At 47.8% G+C, this 20,789-nt stretch overlaps 5 protein-coding genes and 1 long non-coding RNA gene across 10 annotated transcripts; 3 read left to right on the forward strand and 3 right to left on the reverse strand.

The window, feature by feature from the left end:
- The first annotated feature begins 5,360 nt into the window (after positions 1–5,360).
- Positions 5,361–11,192, forward strand: LOC4803778 (glycogen debranching enzyme). The gene is made up of 8 exons (XM_001360403.4): positions 5,361–5,526; positions 5,939–6,279; positions 6,359–6,716; positions 6,784–8,187; positions 8,260–9,115; positions 9,183–9,360; positions 9,422–9,591; positions 9,659–11,192. Exons 1-8 carry the CDS (start codon positions 5,461–5,463, stop codon positions 10,978–10,980), a joined length of 4,695 nt encoding a protein of 1,564 aa, XP_001360440.3. The 5' UTR covers positions 5,361–5,460; the 3' UTR covers positions 10,981–11,192.
- On the reverse strand, positions 11,042–11,861 carry LOC6898237 (uncharacterized). Of its 2 annotated transcripts, none has more exons than XM_002138267.3 (2): positions 11,685–11,861; positions 11,042–11,618 (listed from the first exon to the last, which is right to left on the reverse strand). In XM_002138267.3, the coding sequence occupies exons 1-2, from the start codon at positions 11,781–11,783 to the stop codon at positions 11,226–11,228; spliced, it is 492 nt and encodes a 163-aa protein (XP_002138303.2). In that variant the 5' UTR covers positions 11,784–11,861; the 3' UTR covers positions 11,042–11,225. The 2 variants fall into 2 exon arrangements, with proteins under 2 accessions (XP_002138303.2, XP_033234790.1); XM_033378899.1 differs by having other exon boundaries at positions 11,042–11,630; positions 11,685–11,833.
- A 2-nt stretch (positions 11,862–11,863) lies between these two features.
- LOC4803779 (putative sodium-coupled neutral amino acid transporter 10) lies at positions 11,864–15,192 on the reverse strand. 2 transcript variants are annotated; one of them, XM_015183872.2, is made up of 5 exons: positions 14,857–15,192; positions 14,015–14,762; positions 13,807–13,955; positions 13,614–13,750; positions 11,864–13,559 (listed from the first exon to the last, which is right to left on the reverse strand). In XM_015183872.2, the coding sequence occupies exons 2-5, from the start codon at positions 14,626–14,628 to the stop codon at positions 11,991–11,993; spliced, it is 2,469 nt and encodes an 822-aa protein (XP_015039358.2). In that variant the 5' UTR covers positions 14,629–14,762; positions 14,857–15,192; the 3' UTR covers positions 11,864–11,990. The 2 variants fall into 2 exon arrangements, with proteins under 2 accessions (XP_015039358.2, XP_001360441.3); XM_001360404.4 differs by having other exon boundaries at positions 14,853–15,192.
- On the forward strand, positions 13,392–14,040 carry LOC117183764 (uncharacterized). The gene is made up of 2 exons (XR_004468929.1): positions 13,392–13,531; positions 13,599–14,040. It is a non-coding gene; the product is annotated as an uncharacterized lncRNA (long non-coding RNA).
- A 383-nt stretch (positions 15,193–15,575) lies between the features above and the next one.
- Positions 15,576–16,552, forward strand: RpS15 (ribosomal protein S15). The gene is made up of 4 exons (XM_001360405.3): positions 15,576–15,716; positions 15,912–16,000; positions 16,062–16,284; positions 16,353–16,552. Exons 1-4 carry the CDS (start codon positions 15,708–15,710, stop codon positions 16,476–16,478), a joined length of 447 nt encoding a protein of 148 aa, XP_001360442.1. The 5' UTR covers positions 15,576–15,707; the 3' UTR covers positions 16,479–16,552.
- Positions 16,515–20,776, reverse strand: LOC4803782 (serine/threonine-protein kinase SBK1). 3 transcript variants are annotated; one of them, XM_033378897.1, is made up of 8 exons: positions 19,894–20,775; positions 19,628–19,809; positions 18,680–18,941; positions 18,519–18,618; positions 18,276–18,458; positions 17,726–18,212; positions 17,295–17,655; positions 16,515–16,876 (listed from the first exon to the last, which is right to left on the reverse strand). In XM_033378897.1, the coding sequence occupies exons 2-8, from the start codon at positions 19,682–19,684 to the stop codon at positions 16,710–16,712; spliced, it is 1,617 nt and encodes a 538-aa protein (XP_033234788.1). In that variant the 5' UTR covers positions 19,685–19,809; positions 19,894–20,775; the 3' UTR covers positions 16,515–16,709. The 3 variants fall into 3 exon arrangements, with proteins under 3 accessions (XP_033234788.1, XP_033234787.1, XP_015039360.2); XM_033378896.1 differs by having other exon boundaries at positions 16,838–17,655; positions 19,894–20,776; XM_015183874.2 differs by lacking the exon at positions 19,894–20,775 and having other exon boundaries at positions 16,838–17,655; positions 19,628–19,873.
- Between the last annotated feature and the right edge of the window lie 13 nt (positions 20,777–20,789).

Here is a 20,789-nt window from a genome sequence, read left to right on the forward strand (position 1 = left end):
GCATGGCACAAGCTAACAAAATACCTTTTGTTAGAAAGTCTTCAAAATCAGAGGAGCAAATGCCTGCATTTTGTTTGTACATTGCTGAGCACTCGGCCATGGCATAATGAAATGGATAAAATCATGTAATTACATTAATAAAAAATGCAATTATCCCATATTTTGATGTGTTTTATGGTTAGTGTAGTTGTAAGCTTATTCTAGCTTTTTTCTCTTCAATCTAGCTTATGGTGACTCTCAAAATCTGGCAGCACTGGTACCCAGTGTGCCCGCAGCGCAACACCAACGGTCACATTACAAGCTGAATTTTGTATATAAAGCAACGACGCCAGAGCCACAATCGGCCCGCCATCGGCCCAACATATCCGCCTCGAATTCCTCTCGAATCGTACTTCAACCTCCGCAACCAGACTTCTCGGAGCGTAATTGAACCTCCGCAACTAGACTTCTCGGAGCGTAATTGAACCTCCGCAACCAGACTTCTCGGAGCGTAAGTGAACCTCCGCAACCTGACTTCTCGGAGCGTAATTGAACCTCCGCAACCAGACTTTTCGTAGCGTAATTGAACCTCCGCAACTAGACTTCTCGGAGCGTAAATAAACCTCCGCAACTAGACTTCTTGGAGCGTAATTGAACCTCCGCAACTAGACTTCTCGGAGCGTAAGTAAACCCCCGCAACTAGACTTCTCGGAGCGTAATTGAACCTCCGCAACCAGACTTCTCGGAGTGTTTTTGAACCTCCGCAACCACACTTCTTGGAGCGTAATTGAACCTCCGCAACCAGACTTCTGGGAGCGTAAGTGAACCTCCGCAACCAGACTTCTCGGAGCGTAAGTAAACCTCCGCAACTAGACTTCTCGGAGCGTAATTGAACCTCCGCAACCAGACTTCTCGGAGTGTTTTTGAACCTCCGCAACCACACTTCTTGGAGCGTAATTGAACCTCCGCAACCACACTTCTTGGAGCGTAATTGAACCTCCGCAAGCACACTTCTTGGAGCGTAATTGAACCTCCGCAACCGCATTTTGTCTGTGATAATTGGTGCTGTGCATAGTCCCTCATTTAGCTAAGCTGGCAGTTCTGTGGTGCAAATGAAAAAATCTAATGATGAGTGCCTGCCTGTGTTGTAATTTCGTTTGGTCGGTTCTTTTGTTGGATATAACATTATGTTTGGCTGCTCGTTTAACCAGTCGTGTAATATTTGTCCGTTGGTGTTCATGTGTGTTGGACTATGGTCTGGGATATATATGTGGATGAGTAAATCTTATATGTAAGTATATATATATAACATGAGTTTTCACTGACTAGTGTTGTATCTAAGACTATTCGGATCGAGGCTATTCAATTTCCTATGATAGAATAACAAATAACTGGCCCCCGATCTGTCAGAGAGAGGCAAGTATTTGTGTTAGGTATTACTGCGGCCTCCGCCGCCATGGGACTCCATGTTCTGATCGCCCCACTTACCTCCTCGAAGCCAATAAATTCCTCGAACTCTTTCCTGACTCGAGTTTCTGCTATATTCGCCATGATGCATGTAGATCTGTGTGATCCCAGCACAGTTTCTGATTTCGTATTTGTTTATATTTTCGTCCGACGACAATTGTGTGACTGAATTTCTGTACTGTTTCACAACTGACGTTTTATTCTTTTGTTGTCGATTTGGTGTTAAATTGAATGCACAAGGAGGCGGGCATGATGTGCTCTAAAGTTCTACCCGATACTCTGACTCAGCATAAATATATCGTATGTATTTTATCCGCCGGAACCGAGAATGTGATGACTGCTGCATATCCGACGTAAGTGTTCCATTGGGGGCACGGTGCGCGGGTGGAGAGGCGCCCGCCGGTTCTGGCGTATGTGAGGTCCAGCGGCGCGCGGCACGCAGCCGCGCAGCGTTCTGGACGTAGACGTGGACGGCACAGCCTTGAGACTTCGCAGCCAGTATCCGCCCACAAAGCGCCCCGTGACGGGTGGGTTGCCCACGGCCTCCGCTGCGGGCGTCGCCGTGCCGCCGGGTGTGGTGCCACGCCGAGCAGTCGCCATCTTGGTCGAAGCAGCAGCCTTCGGTTTGCTCTGGGGCTTGAATAAAATCCAAAAACCAACGCTAACAAAATTGTTATTTTGATCTCCTGAAATACACTCTGACTGCACTGACTGGCACGATTCCTGGCAATTTGTGGGCACAAATCTGAGTACTCTGTCGATCTGTGGATGCCACAGATTTTCGCCCTTTGTGGGGGCGGAAGTGGGCGGGGCAAAGTTTGGAAATATTTTTGTAGCAGTGACATATCACAGAAGTCAGAAGCGTGCCAAGCGGTCGTACTTCTCGCGGTCTTCCTTGAACATGGCGGCCGCGGCGGACATCATGCGGCTGTCCCTAATGGGGTCCGACAGCAGCGATTGGATGGAGAGCAGAATCTTGTCCACGGTCAGGACCGGCGACCAGGATGAGCTCAGAATGTCCACATGGATTCTGCCTTCGGCTATGTTGCAGTGATATATCTTCGTGAGGAATTTCAAAACCGGTGGTCAGCTTTTTGGTCGCTCATGCAACATCTTGGTATTGTATAGTCTTTGGTATTGTATATATATATATATATAAAATATCTTATGTACATAAATATTAAAGATTATTACATTCGTATATTGCATGAGGATTTTCAAAATTACTGTTGTCTTAATGTTGTCTTTATAATTGAATTAGAAAATTTATGGGTATTGTCCATGAGAGTATTCAAGGTGCGACCCGCATCAAAATTTGTACTTTGCAGATTCCCGTCGGAAAGCGCGCGATTGACAAATCAAACAAATAACAGCTTTTATTTTGTTTCCCGCGCCTTAGTGTACCATACCCCCACCCCCTGCCCATTCTTCATTTATGTTGTGGCGGTAGGTCAGTCCATCAAAAGACCCGAAACAAGAACCAAACTCAAATTTCAGTTCTAGCGGCCAGCAATAGTAAAAACACACACACGCAAAGTACGTGAGAATACATGTGCACCCATACACTAAAACATGCTGGTGGCAAAACAGATCAGACCTGAGAGAGTTCAAAAAATCTGAAAAAACATACAATCACATATTTTTGTCGAAACATATTGCGTGTGTACTAACACATGCAAAGATGTTCTCTCTGCGCTCTCTCTCTCATGATGACGTCACTCTGGGGTACGGATAGCGCAAGCCGGTGTGTGACACTTTCGTTGTATGAACTGGCACATCTATATACTGTATGGTTAGTGATAGAACCTTCAGCCCTGTCCACATAATTTTATTCGATTAATGAATCATTACAAGATTGGCTAATTTTAAGTTATTATCTTTATTGCGTTCCTTATAAAACAAGGTGGCTAACAAATATTGGCATAAATAAACGAATTTTAAAAAATCTGGCGTAATTCGAGTAAAATTTATTCTGACAATGCTATCACTTAATGCTAACTATTGGCTAAGTTGTTTTGTTGTCCAAAAAAGTATAAACACAGAGTGTTTTGACAAGAAAATGTGCTCCCGCACATACATTCATGCGCGTACCTGTAAACCAGTGCTGCCATTTAAGCTTATTTTAATTTGTATCATTTTTATCGAGAAATCGGACAAAACTCATATTTGTTGTTCGTATTTCGGTATATCATGCAATTTTGTGTATGGTAATTTTTCGTTGATAAGTTTTGGGCACACTACCTGTTTGCACATAAACAATACAATGCCGAATGTGTGTTATAAGCAAAATTTCCGAGATTTGTGGTTAAACGTTGACGAATTTAAGGAGTGCCAACTGACCCCAAGGAAACGTACTGCTGCCTTTGTAAGGCAACAATTGGGGCCAAGTTGCGCGAGTTACCGCAGCATGCGTTGACTAAAAAACACATTGCGTCCAATGCAAGCATGGCACAAAGTAGCAAAATACCTTTTATAAGGAAGGTAGAGGAGCAGGAGGTATGATAGCAGAATGATACATATTCATCTGGACTGCGACGTCATGGCAAATGTTGCCATAACTACAAACTTCCTACCAAATACATTTCTTTAATAACATCATCCGTCAAATATTCGGAATTTTATAGTGGAGTGGATGAAATCCTTTCATTTCTTTGGTTAAAAATGTTCAATTATATCTTATTTTTATGTGTTTTTATGGTTAGCTTATTTTAAAGTTTTTTTTTTTAATTTTTAGCTTATTTTAGCTTTTTTTTCGTGAATCTAGCTTATGGTGGCTCTCAAAATCTGGCAGCACTGCTGTAAACATTGACGACCAGCTGTTTTTTGTTTATCTCGCTATCTCGTTCTATCTTGCTCTTCTCCCAAAGGTCACCTTGAGCCTAATAAAATCGAATCAGAGCTGACGTTTTGTTGGTAATGTAAAAGTTCTGTCTGTCGTTTTTCATTACAACGCACGCACAAAAGTAACAAAGTTTTCAAAATTAAAATTTGTATCTAAATCGAATCAAGCGGAATATACATAGTAAAATAAATATACATTTATATAGATAAACAAATTTCCCAAGTGTGAATGCTTCTAATAGTGTCAAGAGCAATCTCGTCAGTTGAACAATTCAGCAGAGAGAGTGCTGTTAAACTCGTACTTTGTTTAATCTCTTCGATATAGTGCGATTGAAGATCCAAGAAATATAATGATGCCATCTACCGGCGAAAATTGTGCACTTGAATTCCTTGACCCACATCCCCATGCAAACATGCATACGCACATATGTACGTATACACTCGTGCAAATGTGTGTGTATATGCATGTTTGAGTTAAAAATAATATTATTCCCTGACCCCCTAATAAAATTTCAATGTTGATAAGGCTGCGATTCGCCAATACCTTTAATTGAGTTCTAGTAGAACCGAACACGTAGGCGCCACATGTCAATAATGCAATGATCCAATCATCCCACACCCATGGGCGTAGGCTTTGCATTCAGATTCCCTCCAGTACAGCTCCATTGAATGGCCCCTGCCGCAGACGCCCCACTAGATCATGATTATAAAATGTTTTCATCATGCTTGATTAGAGATTACACATCGGTGGTGTTGCTAACATTCCTTGACGCTTCAGTAGCGCTGACGGCGGCCGGCGTCAAACACGAGTAAAAAACATTGCCAAAAAATTCAATTTGCAGCAGCATCTGCGGGTTCTTCGTTGTGATAATGGTGTTAGAAGGGTTCTGCAGGAGCGTCCTGCGCTATGTGTACGCACTGCTCCAGTTCTTGATGCGCTATCATGCCTTTCGCTGGCTCGTCGATTTAGTGGATTTGCAAGCGGTTGATAAGGTACATCGCGAGAATGCTCTGTTACAACAAAGAGGAGAAGAAGAACAACCCGGGGAACCAGAAGAAGAAGAGAAAGTACAGCGACAGAAGCAGCAGCAGCAGCAACAGCGGCAGAATGAAGCAACAGTTGTCGCCGGCAAAACAACGAAAACAAAACCAGATTCAGTCGCGATTAGTGCAATGGGAAATGCAGGCAGTGCTTCTATTCGTGAGCCCGTATCAAATCGAACCACCCGCCACAGTGAGGTATTATCGCTAATTCGGATTGTAATTGGGATGCACTCACTACCCCGTGTGCATCCCATAACTATGTGTGTCCTATCTAATCTGGGTGCTCTGCTGGAAACGAGCATAGACCCAGTCTGAGGTCCAGTTTCAGTCGCCAATAAAAGGCACTAACTGCTCCCATCGATGCTGCAGTCTGTGCCGTGTGCTCCTTGTGTGTTAGTTACAGTTACTAAAAGTGTGCCCCGATTAATTAAACAGATTCTATTGCAAAATTCTACTTGCACTGTGGTGGTGTTTTAACAAATTGCCTTTGTGTGTGCGTCACCGATTACAATTTACATACATATGTACATACATAGTCATATACAGTAGCTACATAAAGGTGATAAGCCTAGTAGATTATATAATGCTTGCTTCCTGATTCCCGTAGATGAGTACCATGGGCGAAGATACGGAATCGCACAGCATACCCATAAGTGAAGGACAGAACGCTGAGCATGTGCTGTACCGCCTGAAGCGGGGCACCCGGCTGGACGTGCACCCGGACGCCTCGTTGCTGGGAAAGAAGATCGTCCTGTACACTAACTATCCCGCCGAGGGCCAGAAGTTCGTGCGCACCGACTACCGTGTCCTGGGATGGCAGCTGAAAAATGGCAAACAGATCACGACTGTCATGCATCCGGAGGCTCATGTGGTGGACACGGATATCCACAGTCAGCTGCAGCTGAAACTGTCCGGAACGTATCACTTCTACTTCCGCTATGTTGAGCGGTAAGCCTATTAGTGGATAGTCCACTATCCATCAGCCATTATCCATTCGAAATTAATTTTAAATTCTCTTTGTTTACAGAGCAGACACCGGAAGTGCAGGAGCCGATGGGGCTCTCTATGTCCAGGTGGAGCCCACCCTTCATGTGGGGCCGCCGGGGGCACAAAAGACAATACCTCTGAATTCGGTGCGCTGCCAGACGGTGCTAACCAAGCTACTGGGACCACTCAGCAGCTGGGAGCCAAAGTTGCGCGTGGCCAAGGAGGCCGGCTACAATGTGATTCACTTCACACCCATCCAGGAGTTGGGCGGCTCGCGCTCCGCCTACTCGCTGCGGGATCAGCTGAAAGTCAACCCAAGCTTCGCAAGCAAGAAGGGCGACAAGGTTACCTTCCAGGACGTGGAGAAGATCATCAAGAAGTGTCGCCAGGAGTGGGGCGTAAGGAAATGCAATACCATCAAATGTGCTTCACCTCCATCTCAGTCTGGGCTCTTGTCCGTTTCAGGTGGCCTCCATCTGCGACATTGTGCTGAATCACACGGCCAACGAGTCGGAGTGGCTGCTCCAGCATCCGGATGCCACCTACTCGTGCGCCTCGTGTCCGTACCTGCGGCCAGCCTTCCTGCTGGACGCCGCCCTGGCCCAGTGCGGAGCCGACATCGCTGCCGGCAGCCTGGAGCATGTGGGCGTGCCTCTGGTTATCGATCAGGAGTGCCATTTGGAAGCTTTAAAGTACCAGTTGCATAACGCCTACCTATCCAAGGTCAATATACACGAGCTGTATCAGTGCGACGTGATGCAGTATGTGAACAACTTCATGAACCAGGTGCGTACTCGCGAGCCGCCCAAGAACGTGGCCAACGAGTCGCGTTTCCAGGAGATCCAGCTGATACAGGACCCGGCATATCGACGCTTGGGTAGCACCATCAATTTCGAGCTGGCGCTGGAGATCTTTAATGCTTTCCATGGCGATTGTTTCGATGAGGAGTCACGCTTCCGCAAGTGCGCCGAGACCCTGCGCCACCACCTGGACGGCCTCAACGATCGCGTGCGGGCCGAGATCCAAGGCTATCTGAACTACGCCGTCGACAATTGCCTGGCCGGCATCCGATACGAGCGAGTTCAGGGCGACGGTCCCAGAGTGCGCGAAATATCAGAAAAGCACTCTGTCTTTATGACCTACTTCACCCACACGGGCACCCTGGGCAAGACGCTGCCCGAGATCGAGGCCGATATGTACACCAAGCCGGGCGAATTCTTTATGGCCCACAACGGCTGGGTCATGGGCTCTAGCGATCCATTGCTTGACTTTGCCGAGGAGCAGCCGGGACGTGCCAATGTCTACCTCAAGCGAGAGCTCATTGCCTGGGGCGACAGCGTGAAGCTCCGTTTTGGCAAGCGGCCAGAGGATAGCCCCTACCTGTGGAAGCACATGACCGAGTATGTGGAGACGACGGCCCGCATATTCGATGGAGTCCGGCTGGACAACTGCCACTCGACGCCGCTGCACGTGGCTGAGTACCTGCTGGACGCGGCGCGGAAGATCAACCCCGAACTGTATGTGGTGGCCGAGCTGTTCACCAACTCCGATGGAACCGACAATGTGTTCGTCAATCGCCTGGGCATCACATCCCTAATTCGCGAAGCCCTTTCGGCCTGGGACTCGCACGAGCAGGGCCGTCTGGTCTATCGGTATGGCGGTGCGCCAGTCGGTGGCTTCTATCCGAATCCCACGCGTCATGAGGCGTCCAGCGTTGCACACGCCCTGTTCATGGACCTCACCCACGACAATCCATCGGCCGTGGAAAAACGGTCCGTCTACGATCTGCTGCCCTCGTCTGCTCTGGTCTCCATGGCCTGCTGTGCCACCGGCAGCAATCGTGGCTACGACGAACTGGTTCCACATCATGTGAGCATCATAATAGGAAGGAGTATCAAGCACTGATATACTAATTATAGAATTTAATCATTTCTTCTGCAGATCCATGTCGTCGACGAACAGCGTTTATACCAGGAATGGGGCAAGGGCGTGGACTCCAAGTCCGGCATTATGGGAGCTAAGCGAGCGCTGAATCTGCTGCACGGACAGCTGGCCGAAGAGGGATTTACTCAGGTGTATGTGGACCAAATGGACCCCAATGTGGTGGCTGTCACCCGGCATTCCCCGATCACCCATCAGTCGGTCATTCTGGTGGCTCACACGGCCTTCGGGTATCCGAATCCGAATGCCGGACCTACTGGCATCGGACCGTTGCGCTTTGACGGCGTTTTGGACGAGATCATCCTGGAGGCCAGCCTGACCATGAAGAGCGACAAGCCCTTCGATCGTCCCGCTCCCTTTAAGAAGGATCCCAATGTGTTGAACGGCTTCACCCAGTTCGAACTGAGCCTGCAGGAGCACATCCCGCTCAGCAAGTCGACCGTCTTTCAGACCCATGCCAATGTCGATGGCAACAACACGGTGCTGAACTTTGTTAACCTTCGGCCTGGCACAGTGGTAGCCATTCGAGTGTCCATGCATCCCGGACCCCGCATCAGCTTCGACAGGCTGCAGAAGCTGACAAATGCCTTGCGCCTGGGATCGGGGGCTGAGTGGTCAGAGCTGCAGGGGATCGTATCCAAACTGGATTTGGTGGCGCTGAGTGCCGCCCTCTTTCAATGTGACGACGAGGAACGTGCCCAAGGCACAGGTGGCTCCGCCTACGATATACCCAACTTTGGGCGCATTGTCTACTGTGGCCTCCAGGGCTTTGTTTCACTGCTGACGGAGATATCGCCACACAATGATCTGGGCCACCCGCTGTGCACTAATTTACGCGACGGCAACTGGATGATGGGTAACTATAAACTATAGAGACACGCAAACGAATAGGATTCGTTCGATTAATATTTATTTCCCTTTAGATTACATGGCCGATCGCCTGACCAACTTCGAGGATTTAAAGCCGCTCTCCGTCTGGCTGAAGGCCGCCTTCGAGCCTCTGAAGAATATACCACGCTACCTCATTCCCTGCTATTTCGATGCCATTGTCAGCGGGGTCTACAACGTGCTCCTCAACCAGGTCAACGAACTGATGCCAGAGTATGTCTAACCCGATTATCGATTTGTGTCTCTTGTCAATATTACTTTATTATATCAACAGTTTCATTAAGAACGGCCACAGTTTCACTCAGTCCCTGGCCCTCTCCACGTTGCAGTTCCTTTCCGTCTGCAAGTCCGCCAATCTGCCAGGCTTCAGTCATGCCATCAATCCACCAAAGCCACCGAAACAATGTGTTACACTCTCTGCTGGACTGCCGCATTTCTCCACTGGTAGGAGTTCAGGCCACCTACTCCTGTGTGCCCAGGGATCTCACATCCTCTCGCTTTATCTCCACAGGTTACATGCGCTGCTGGGGCCGTGATACCTTCATCGCCCTGCGTGGATCGATGTTCCTGACTGGGCGTTTCAACGAAGCTCGATACATCATTATTGGATTCGGCCAGACCTTGAGACATGGTCTCATACCCAATCTCTTGGACAGCGGGAGCAAGCCGCGCTACAACTGCCGCGATGCCGTCTGGTGGTGGATGTACTCCATCAGGCAGTACGTGGAGGAGGCTCCCAAGGGAAGCGAGATACTGAAGGACAAGGTGTCGCGCCTCTTTCCCTACGACGATGCCGATGCACATGCCCCAGGGGCCTTCGATCAGCTGCTCATCGATGTGATGCAGGAGGCGCTGCAGGTGCATTTCCAGGGACTGCAATATCGCGAACGCAACGCGGGCCGTGAGATAGATGAGCATATGGTGGACCAGGGATTCAACAATCACATTGGAGTGCATCCGGAAACTGGCTTTGTGTTTGGCGGAAACAACTTTAATGCCGGCACGTGGATGGACAAGATGGGCTCGTCGCAGAAGGCCGGCAACAAGGGGCGGCCGAGCACCCCACGCGATGGATCCGCTGTGGAGTTGATTGGCCTCCAATATTCTGTATTGCGCTTCATGCAGGGCCTGGCCGAAAAGGAGGCCATCCCGTACACGGGTGTGGATCGCAAGGGGCCGTCAGGTGAGTTGACAAAGTGGAGCTACAAGGAGTGGGCAGATCGCATCAAGGACAACTTCGATCGCCATTTCTTTGTCCCGGAGTCAGAGACATGTTCCTTGGCAAACAAGAGGTTCATCTACAAGGACAGCTACGGCGCAACCCAGAGCTGGACAGACTATCAGCTCCGTTGTAACTTCCCCATCACACTGACCGTCGCTTCGGAGCTTTGCAATCCGCAGAACGCCTGGCGTGCTCTGGAGCTGGCCAAGCAGTACCTGCTTGGACCACTGGGCATGAAGACACTGGATCCCGAGGACTGGAACTACAGGGCTAACTATGATAACTCCAACGACTCGACGGATTGCACCGTTGCCCATGGATCCAACTACCACCAGGGACCCGAGTGGGTATGGCCCATTGGCTTCTACCTGCGGGCTCGTCTCATCTTCGCCAAAAAGTGCGGCCATCTAGATGAAACCATTGCTGAGACCTGGGCCATTCTGCGGGCCCATCTCCGTGAGATGCAGACCTCCCACTGGCGTGGCCTGCCCGAGCTGACCAACGACAATGGCTCCTACTGCGGCGACTCCTGCCGCACCCAGGCCTGGAGCGTGGCCGCCATTCTCGAGGTTCTCTACGATCTGCACGCCCTAGGAGCGGACGTAGCTTAGAGCTCTCTAAACGTCAAACCACTCTACCTGCAAGCACATATGCATACTCATACTCAAGCTGTTAGTTGCTACCAAAACTGTTATTAGTGTTACATTTGATAATTATACGCGAGAATTCAGAATGTCGCTAGATTCGTTACCAGATCCCGAGTGTGGTGGATCGTCCTTTGGTATATCTCCATTCTATTAAAGTTTAAACTGTTTTTAATCTATGACTTGGAGTTCACTTGCTTGGCGTGTTAGGATTAGGAGAAGTAGCTGTCCCGGCACACTCGCATGCAGGAAACCTGGGGCGGATCGATGAGGCCGCTGTTGTTCCGCGGAAGGTCGCGATTATCATATAACTGCCAGATAATCCCTGACTTCCTTAGCCTTGGAGACGGCTCTGCTATATCTGGCATCATGGGCTTCACAGGAGATTTTGCCATCATAAGCTTCGCAGGAGGCTCTGGTAGTTGTTTTTTTATATCTAGAATTATGGGATTGGCAGGAGGTTCTGGCATGATGAGCTTCGCCGGTGCCTCTGACATCATGTCCAACGCAGGAGGATCGGACATCTTGGGGCCGGTAGGAAGCTCTGGCACACTGTCTTCCACAAGTGGCTCTGCGAGCTGGCTTTTGATTGGGCCTTCTTCCAGCTGAAAAGTAGCCTTTGCCGTGCCAATATAGTCCATTTTAGTGTGCCGTGCCAGGTAGGTACTCACCTTGATGCATTTTCCCAACACCCGGTATGCTGCGCACTGGGTCAGTTCATAGGCTTTTTGCAGCACAAGTCGCTGGACAAAATCCAAGACTATAGACATTTTGGAGGGACAAATTTGGGCTATTTCGGTGAAAAAATTTTGACAGCAACTGACTGACAAATTAGGCAAAGCAATCTGACTTTCCTTTTCTAATTTTGTATTTGTTTAAGGCTTCCACTGCTGGCTCTACACTTTTCTCTTACAAACTAAATAAATATGTTAAAAGTTTATGTACATAAAGCTTTCTGTAACTTGTACGAGTCTACGCTACGTATGATGCGGGGTTTGGGTTCTGTTTGGACTGAGTTCGTAGAATTCGTTCACAGGGGTGGTGGTGGTCTCTTCGTCTTCATCTTTGATGGACTTGAGATCGCGTCCTATGCTCTCCAATTGCAAATGTAAGCCTGCGGCAGCCAGATTGCTGTTCAACTCGTTTAGCTTTGGCTGGCGGAGACAGTTCTCGTTGTCGGCCACTTCCCGTTTGATTCTGGCCAGAGGCTGATCTGTCGGCTCGCTGGGCGACCTCAGATTCAGCAGCTCGCGGCGTATGGCCTCCACATTATCATCGATGTTGGGCTTGTGGAGCACAGAGTCGTTGGCTGAGGTATTGGTTGTCTTTGGCTGAGTCGCATTCAGCAGCAGGGCGGCCAGTGGAATAGGTAATCGTTTAATCAGAGCTGCTGTGTCGACGCTGGTGTTCTTGAGCAGTTCCCCCGTCTTGTAGGAGAGCGGCTCGAAGACACCAGCATGCGCCTCCTTCTCGTCGCGCAGATGAGTATTTTCCGTGAGAATTTCGATTAACGAAGCCTTAGGCTTGGGTTCCCTGGTAATAATTTCATCTTTCTTTGATTCCCTAATGGTCTTATCGTCATCCGGCACTTTCTCCATATCAGGGGATTGCTGGCCAAGAGGCTTCTGTTTGGCCAGCTCTTCATTCAGCTCATCAACGGTTTGTTCCAGCAACTTCTTAGTCTCTTTCAGTTCATTCTGCGTCTTGAGCAGTTCGTCGGCGTTTGCTTTGCTTTCCTTTTGCTCCTCTGCCGCAACATCCTCCTCCTTCTTGATGGCGGCTCCGTCTATCGTATTACTCGCTGACAATTTTGTCGGCTCCTTATTGGTCGCTAGCGCTGGGTGCCTTTCAACGACAATAGAAGGATTTTCCTTGAGCTTTACAGCTGTCAAGTTTTTGGGAATACTAATATCCGGCTTTGGGTCGGGTGGGCTCAATACTTCTTCTTCCGGAAACTTTTTAGAATCAGTCAAAACTTCTTCATTTTCGTGAACTACGTGGGCCTCATCAATGGGCAGTGGGGGCATCGGTGGGTTGTCTGAGGAAGCGCTAAGGACTGCTTTTGGCTTCTCGATTATCTTCTCTCCAATGGTGTCCCTTATTGGATCCGATTTCTGAGCTTCCAGTTTTTCCAACAACAAGCTCTTCTCATTTTCGTTTGGATTCTTGGCCAAATGCTTTGGTAACTCGTCAACAGCCAGCGGCGCTAGGGGCGTCACCATTTGAACGACATTAAGCTCTGGGCCGGAGCTTTTCTCGTCAATGGCATTCAAATTGGCATAGGTGCCCAATATCATCAGGAGGAATCCGCTTACAAAAATAAATTGTGCCAGTGTGCGTTCCATCGACTCCTTTTTGATGATTTTGCGGAAACTAGAAGCGGGAAACATAATGCATATGGCCACGCCAATGGTGGAGCCGACCAAGCCAATGATCAGCTCAACGGACGGTATAACCAGCGCCACGCAGAGCGAGAAAACAACGATAAAGATCGTAATGAGGCGGAATCGTTGTTCCGGTATGTAACTGCTGCTCTCCGTATGACCCTGCAAGCACAATGATGATAAATGATTGGTCTGCTTTAGCAAATATAGCCTTACTTTTCGATAGAGCAACGAGTAGATGCTGGCCCTGCACGGAAATATGACCAAGGGAAAGCTGAAAGCAATAGACAGCACAAAGCCAATTTTGATAATGTCGCTGCCAAAGGAGGGTGACAAGTTTACCAAGATGTTACCTGCATATAGAACGAGAATAAGTCGAGATATTTACTCAAAAGTCGTTATGTCTTACCCGAAAAAGTGTGAGTGCAGAAGGCCACATAGCCAAAGAAGCCGACAGCAATGTAAACAAGCGTACAGATCCAAGTGGCGTTGCGGACGACGCCGTTTAGCTTATCAAGACTCTGGTTATTGATACTCTCGAAGACCTCAAAAAGCTGCCTTCAGGTTGAACAAATATTTAACGATATTCATACACAAATATTGAACAATAAACGTACATTTGGCAGGATAGCGCCATGCTGAATATAGGCAGGCATTGTAGAACGCCAGCCGGCTCCCAGTAGACAACTTTCTTAGTCCAGTCATTCGCCGATATGTGGCTCTCCGCTTCGAGCACGATCTTCAGCATAAGGCAGACGTAGAAGCCAATGGAAGCGGTGCACACGGCCGACAAGCTATCCACGTTCCGCAGCATGCCCAGTGGGACAATGCAGACCACGGTCACCACTATCATGACCAGAGATCGCAGGTGCATGTGGTCCGCCACATTCAGAGTGAACAGCTTGGCAATTATCTGTGGGCCGAGATCACCGACCACAACGAAATATGTGATGCACGTCCCAATTAGATACCCGATGATACACAGCTCGACCAGCAATTTGCCGGAAGCGCCAAAAGCGTGAAGGCCGAGCAGCTCGAAACTCTTGCGACGTGTCAGAAGTGATGTTTTTATCAAATAGTGGCAGCACACACGGGTTATGACGTTACTCAGCACCAGGAGAATGATGGAGAGCACGATGCCGCACTTCTGGAAACAGAAAGGCATCGCTAAGATCCCAACACCAATGATGCTGTTGGCCAGCGTCATGACGTGAGCCGAGTGTGATAACATTTTATGGAGCTGAGCCGTTAACTTTAGCCGGAGGCGCGTCACTTTCCCCTTGATGATGAGGCAACCGAGCCAAGCTGAGATGTTGGCCTATTTCTAGAACTGGTTTTGCTGGCGGCTTGACTTCGCAGCTCTGACTGCGTATGCAAAAAAAGAGCAATCGTCAGATAGTTAGATACACCCACACATCGCGTGGATGTATGAAGGTGGGTTGTATTGATAAGCACCTACTTGTGGCAATCAGATAACAGTGCTGGCGTCGTACCAAGTAATAGATATAAGTTAATTAATTGCACTTGTGTAAGCAAAACTATAAGCAAAATAATCCCGCGGAGAGGTCGCGACGGCGGCGGCGACGATGGTAGAGGCGGAGGTGCTTACATTGAGCAAGTGCGTGTTGTTCACCAAACATTGGTTATTAATACACAGATGGTCATAGCAGCGAAAGGCTAGTCGCGGTTTTGAGCATTTTTACGGCCGCTTCACAGTTTTAAAACATATTTTTGGTAACGTCATCATTGTTTTTGTTTATAGTGATGAGCGATTTTTACCATAGTTAGTTTAGTAACAGAACGATATGTACTTAAAAGCGCACAGCGCTTAACAGCACAGCTAGTGGAATGCCGGTGGCAGCACTGCTTTACATGTATATACAGGTATTGAAGTTCTAACTAGCTAGTAATATCAAATCGAATATCAGAACTGAGGAATAGCTTCAAATCCATGACGGAGAAAGATTAGACCTTAAAATAAATAAATAAAATAAAGCACATATTAGTTCTTCTTATCGCACAAAAACACCGATATTTTTTCTGTAACCAACACTGTGTATCGATGAAACTAGCGAATATAATAAATATAATATAATATAATAAAACTGTGTAAATATACCTCCACATTCAGCATAAAAGTTCCGTTGATTATTTATCCCAAAAGAATATCCATATTCTAGTAAACTCTTCGCCAGCCAAAAAAAATATCCCCCAATATATAATAAACAACAAATATATCGATATATTCATGCAATATATATTTCTCATCCCTAGTTCCCTCTTTCCGTTCACGTCACTTTCAACGTCAAGATGGCCGATGTAATATTTTGCAGAAAAATCCAAATAAATATTAGGCATCCGTGGACGAATTGACTTAAATTGTGTGCTATACGTTCACTGCAATATTTCGCGAACGGGTGCTAATATTATTTTGGCGTTTTTCGGCTTAGTTTTGCCACAAAACGGAACCGAACTAACTGTTGTGTTTATTCTCTCGTTCATTCTACCAAACAGCAAGTCGATGACACTCTTAAGAAGAAGCGTACCTTCAAGAAGTTCACCTACCGCGGTGTGGACTTGGACCAACTGTTGGACATGCCCAAGTGAGTATTCCTCTGCAAATGGAAGTGCGGCTACTAAAGTTCATTTTCGTTTCGTGTGCAGCAACCAGCTGGTGGAGCTGATGCACAGCCGTGCCCGCAGGCGTTTCTCCCGCGGTCTGAAGCGCAAGCCAATGGCTCTGATCAAGAAGCTGCGCAAGGCCAAGAAGGAGGCGCCCCCAAATGAGAAGCCCGAGATCGTCAAGACCCACTTGAGGAACATGATCATTGTCCCCGAGATGACCGGCTCTATCATTGGCGTGTACAACGGCAAGGACTTCGGCCAGGTAAGCCGGTGTCAACTGACTAGGTGTTACCAGATTGACTAATATGGTATTGTATTTTATGTTCACAGGTTGAGGTTAAGCCTGAGATGATCGGCCACTATTTGGGCGAATTCGCGCTGACCTACAAGCCCGTCAAGCACGGTAGACCCGGTATTGGTGCCACCCACAGCTCCCGTTTTATTCCTCTCAAGTAAGCACTGCCAGTGCAGGTTTGGCTGCTTTCTTTTGGATTTTCATGCGAAATAAAGGAAACGTACTTCTATAAGAACTCTGTTGCGTTTCTATGCAGCCGGACCGGTGAATCCAGAAAGTAAACGAGAACAAGAAACGTTAAGAAATGTACATTATCTATTTATTGGAACTTGTTAATCAGTTGCTATATGCATGCACAGAGTGATATACCGCCACACTAGGCTGGATCACAGCTATCTGCGCAGCCGCCGGGCGATGTTGTTGCTGCTGCTGCTGGTGACCGCAGCGCGGTCGTACGCCGTGTCTTTCATGTGGGAATCGTCCAGTTGCTGATGCTGAGGATTCCTAGGGCTCCTGCTCATCTCACTAACGTCGGCCGATCCGTAGGCACTGTCTTTAACTTGAGAAGCATATGGAACATTAGATAACATTGGATGGAAACTGCACAGCTCTGAAAGTTTGGCAAGGATGATTGGAGGCGATTAGTAAGGCCAGCGGGAGTCATCGCCTAAAGAAGGAACTGTCATTGGGGGCATAGGCGGTTGTCTGGAAATGCTGGGTCAGCTGCTGCAGGCTACTGCTCTGGTTATTGCTGCCGAAAGCGGGGTAAGCAGCGGTGGCGATGGAGGATTTAAGAATGCTCCTGGTCGAGCTGCGGGTGCCTACGGCGATGGAGTTCTTGGCAGCGGGGGTTGGACGACTGTTATTCGCCGGATTGGCCGGAGACGCGTTCACATCGAATGTGGTTAGCAGGAGGCCGCTGCTCTGCGTGCGATTTAGGAAGCCATCGCTGCGCGGTATTCTCGGATCAGCCTCACCTAGTCGATTCAGCTCCGTCTCCATGGAGGTGTACATGGTCAGGTTGCTGGCTAGCAGATCCTGCCTGGAGCCCAGTGTCATCAGGCTGTCTGCATTGTTCAGAGTGGAAGCCGTGCTATAGTTGGAGGGACTGGCGGACTTGGAATATTGCATGGCCACTTGGCCCATTTCGCTGGGACCCTGCTGCAGGGCCCCCGTGCGTGGATCGAAGTGTTTCTGTGTGGCGTCTTTCAAGGTGCTCTTGACCTCCTTGGGGATCTGTTCCTGCGTCTGTTTGCGCAGCGAGGATATGTGGCCGGGCAGCGGCTCGCGTGAAACGGATGATGAGGGAGATGCGGAGTTTGTCTCCTCGTTCTCCTCCTGGAATGAGAGATATTAAAATAGACTATATATGGTATCGCATGGTATGAGAAGTATTGTGCCTCCTTACCTCATCCTCCTCTGTGATGATGGACGACTCTATCCAGTCTTTGATGCGATTCTTCTTCTGCTGGCGATCGACATTCGTCTCGATCCCGCAGTCGGCCAATGTGTAGAGAAGTCGATTCTTCTCATCGGGGCTGCTGTGAAAAGAGTACATGGATGGGCACAGCTCATCCGTCTCATACTCGGCCATATCCTTCTTTGCCGACTTTGCCAGCCAGCGATCGTCGAGGAACTTTGTGACATCGGCCAGACTCTTGGGGCGGTTCGACATTCGCGCGAAGAACCGCTTAAACATGCGCTGGGCATTGGAGGTAAGCAGCTTGAAGAGTCGAGGCGTGCGCCGCAGCGGCATCATCATGAGGCCCCCCTGCCAGGCCAAGTACCGCACATAGCGGGGATCATCCGAGGCTGCCTTCTGCCAGGGCAGGCACCCGGTCAAGCAGACAAAGATCACGATTCCAAACTGCCAAACATCATGGCTAGGATCGGCTCTGAAAGTGAGAGAAGTCTCAGCTAAGAGGGATGGATCTTGGGAGTCTCTACACCATACTTACTTGTAGCTGCCTTCGGGCTTTATTTCTAATACTTCAGGGGGACTGTAGGGCAGCCACTCGTTCCGCCGCTCCACGCTGGCGCCCGTCGGGAAGGACTCTCCGAAATCACACAACTTTATGCGCTGAAAGTCCGCGCGGTAGATGAGCACATTATCCAACTTGATGTCCCGATGCACAATGTCTCTACGAAAAAAAGTAATCTCAGTATCAGATAGCTCATCGGTGGAATAGGGCGACACTCACTTTGAATGCATGTAGTCTATGGCGGAGGCCAACTGCTTGGCCACGCGCTTGCTGTACACCTCGCCCACGCCCGTATCCGTCACATTCGATGTGAGATCCCCTAAAAGTAGAGCATATATGTTCATATGGGAACCTCACTTTGATAATTAGTTGGCTCATACCTAGAGGCGCATATTCCTGGGTGAATACATAGAAACCGGCCGTCTCAAATGCCACATCGTAGGTGGTCACAATATGCCGATGCACACCCAAATGGAGTCCGTAGTGAAACTCCCGATAGAAGTCGCGCAGCGTCACATATGGTTTGGGTACGGCCTTGAGTACCATTTCTGTCTGGGATCCGCGGTGCTCCACCAGTAGTATCTTGCCGAACCATCCTTCACCCACAATTTGTATTATATCGAACTCGTCCACAAGCTGGATCTATACATAGAAATCGAATTAAAATAGCTATAATTTATATATATATATATTTAATTCAGAGAATAGTTATGTTGATATAACGAGCGGATACATCGGAAATCGATTTGGAATGGAAAGTTTTGGTCTATTGCTGAACTTTTGGCCAGACGTTCCAGTTCCTCCATTCTTCTGGGAATTACTATAGGAATCTGGCTTCTATCAACATGTGTCTTCTCTGAAACGCAACTGAGTCACAAAGGAAAACATCTCCATGTAAATTCTCAGTTTAGACCAACCTCAACTACGAACACATCTGCGAAACTATATTTATAAGTGTATCTGCCCATACCTAGACCCATTAAACATTACTGTATTCGCGACCGAGACGATGCCATGCGATGCATATTGCTGTTTGTGTTTAATGATCAGAAATCTAATCGTTAACATGGCATTTTCCCTGTTGTGTTGTAGACGATTTCCCGGGGAAGAGATTATTGGCAATTGGCCAATCATAACGATCAACGCCGAACTGGGCCAGGTCGAACTCTTAATACCTTTCTATATCTATTTGTTTATTTGGGTAGATATCACAGTATAATAATGGCTAATAAGATGTTCGTAAATCACACACATAAACATATGAAAATATAATTGCTAGAACATTCAACATTGATGATGGATGATGGATGGTTGATACTTGGGCTTACCTTCTCCAACTCGAACTCCCGGATCTTGTGAATGTTTCCGCGTGGCTTCTTAGACATTTTGCCTGTTTACATAGGATCTTTTCGATTGAAAAAATTGTCTCGTGCTAAATTTTCTCACTTCACATCACTTCACTTGCCGCTTGGATTATCCCTGATTCAATTTGAATTCTAGCGATTCGGAGCTTTATCCACGAAAAGACAACAAAAGCGGTCCGTGCACGCATATATTTATGTACATATGTATATCTAAAGGGGTATGTATGTACTCTTATGTATTTACATTTTGTAAATATTTATAGCGACAGCCGCAGAAACAGCGCCAAAGGAAAACAATTCTATATCTGTTGGATTCCTCCTTTATACGCGCTAGTAGTACTCGTATCCGTATTTATGTGCGTTGTCCGCCGCTTCTGTCTACAGCCAAAGTAAATTACGAGATGAATTGTTCAGTTTGCTGCGTTTTACTTCCTGGTCTGGTAGGGCCTGACCAGCACTTTGTAAACGTTTCGTGAATGGACTTTCGGGAAGGGGACGGACTGATGCTGCAATTGTGGTAGTGGAAATTCACCAAACAATAATCTCCGACACGACACACTATGCATGTAGTAGATACATACATATGTATAAGTATATGTATCTATCTAGATATGTATCCGCACACAATACGGAATTTCAGATCTCTCGCCCCGACAAGATTTTAGAACCAGGCCGCCTTCTGTTCTCCTCCCAGCGATCTCTACAGTCACTCACTCGATCACTCACTCACTCTCCCGGCTTCGGTGTTCCGTTTTGATGTTTGTTTTCTCTTTGATTTTCCGCTTTATGCATAATATCAACAGCTAAATTAAAAATAATGCTCGCCTCTCCCTCTTATATAAAAACCTTTGCGAAAGTATATGAATTTTCAGCCCAAAAGAATTCGGGTCAAATGTAACAAACGCAGCGAGCTCTATCTACACGCGACTCTAAACGGAATGCCACTTGGGGGCGCCTCGAAAGTGTTAACTTTGGAGTCCATATGCACCCAGATAGGACCGTATGTATGTATATTTAATGTTGCACTGTTGTCCCCGCGTATGCTTCTGCATCCGACATAGACGATAGTCCGTTGCCAACTGCTCTCCGAAATGAATTCAATTTAAAATAAGATATTCTGAGCACT

The sequence above is a fragment of the Drosophila pseudoobscura genome, chromosome 3 (genome assembly GCF_009870125.1).
Source record: "Drosophila pseudoobscura strain MV-25-SWS-2005 chromosome 3, UCI_Dpse_MV25, whole genome shotgun sequence".
Classification (NCBI taxonomy): Eukaryota; Metazoa; Arthropoda; class Insecta; order Diptera; family Drosophilidae; genus Drosophila; species Drosophila pseudoobscura.

Coding starts and splice junctions, on each gene's coding strand:
- RpS15 (XM_001360405.3), top strand. Junction 16,001..16,061: donor CAACTGTTGGACATGCCCAA/GTGAGTATTCCT, acceptor TTTCGTGTGCAG/CAACCAGCTGGTGGAGCTGA. Junction 16,285..16,352: donor ACGGCAAGGACTTCGGCCAG/GTAAGCCGGTGT, acceptor TTATGTTCACAG/GTTGAGGTTAAGCCTGAGAT.
- LOC4803782 (XM_033378896.1), bottom strand. CDS start 19,684: ATGTCTAAGAAGCCACGCGGAAACATTCACAAGATCCGGGAGTTCGAG. Junction 18,459..18,518: donor ATAGACTACATGCATTCAAA/GTGAGTGTCGCC, acceptor TTTTTTTCGTAG/AGACATTGTGCATCGGGACA. Junction 17,656..17,725: donor TCATCACAGAGGAGGATGAG/GTAAGGAGGCAC, acceptor CTCTCATTCCAG/GAGGAGAACGAGGAGACAAA.
- LOC4803779 (XM_015183872.2), bottom strand. CDS start 14,628: ATGTTATCACACTCGGCTCACGTCATGACGCTGGCCAACAGCATCATT. Junction 13,956..14,014: donor ATGGCGCTATCCTGCCAAAT/GTACGTTTATTG, acceptor TTCAACCTGAAG/GCAGCTTTTTGAGGTCTTCG. Junction 13,560..13,613: donor ACTCGTTGCTCTATCGAAAA/GTAAGGCTATAT, acceptor TTGTGCTTGCAG/GGTCATACGGAGAGCAGCAG.
- LOC4803778 (XM_001360403.4), top strand. CDS start 5,461: ATGGGAAATGCAGGCAGTGCTTCTATTCGTGAGCCCGTATCAAATCGA. Junction 8,188..8,259: donor ACGAACTGGTTCCACATCAT/GTGAGCATCATA, acceptor TTTCTTCTGCAG/ATCCATGTCGTCGACGAACA. Junction 9,361..9,421: donor GTCAACGAACTGATGCCAGA/GTATGTCTAACC, acceptor TTATATCAACAG/TTTCATTAAGAACGGCCACA.
- LOC6898237 (XM_033378899.1), bottom strand. CDS start 11,783: ATGTCTATAGTCTTGGATTTTGTCCAGCGACTTGTGCTGCAAAAAGCC. Junction 11,631..11,684: donor TGTTGGGAAAATGCATCAAG/GTGAGTACCTAC, acceptor GGCACGGCAAAG/GCTACTTTTCAGCTGGAAGA.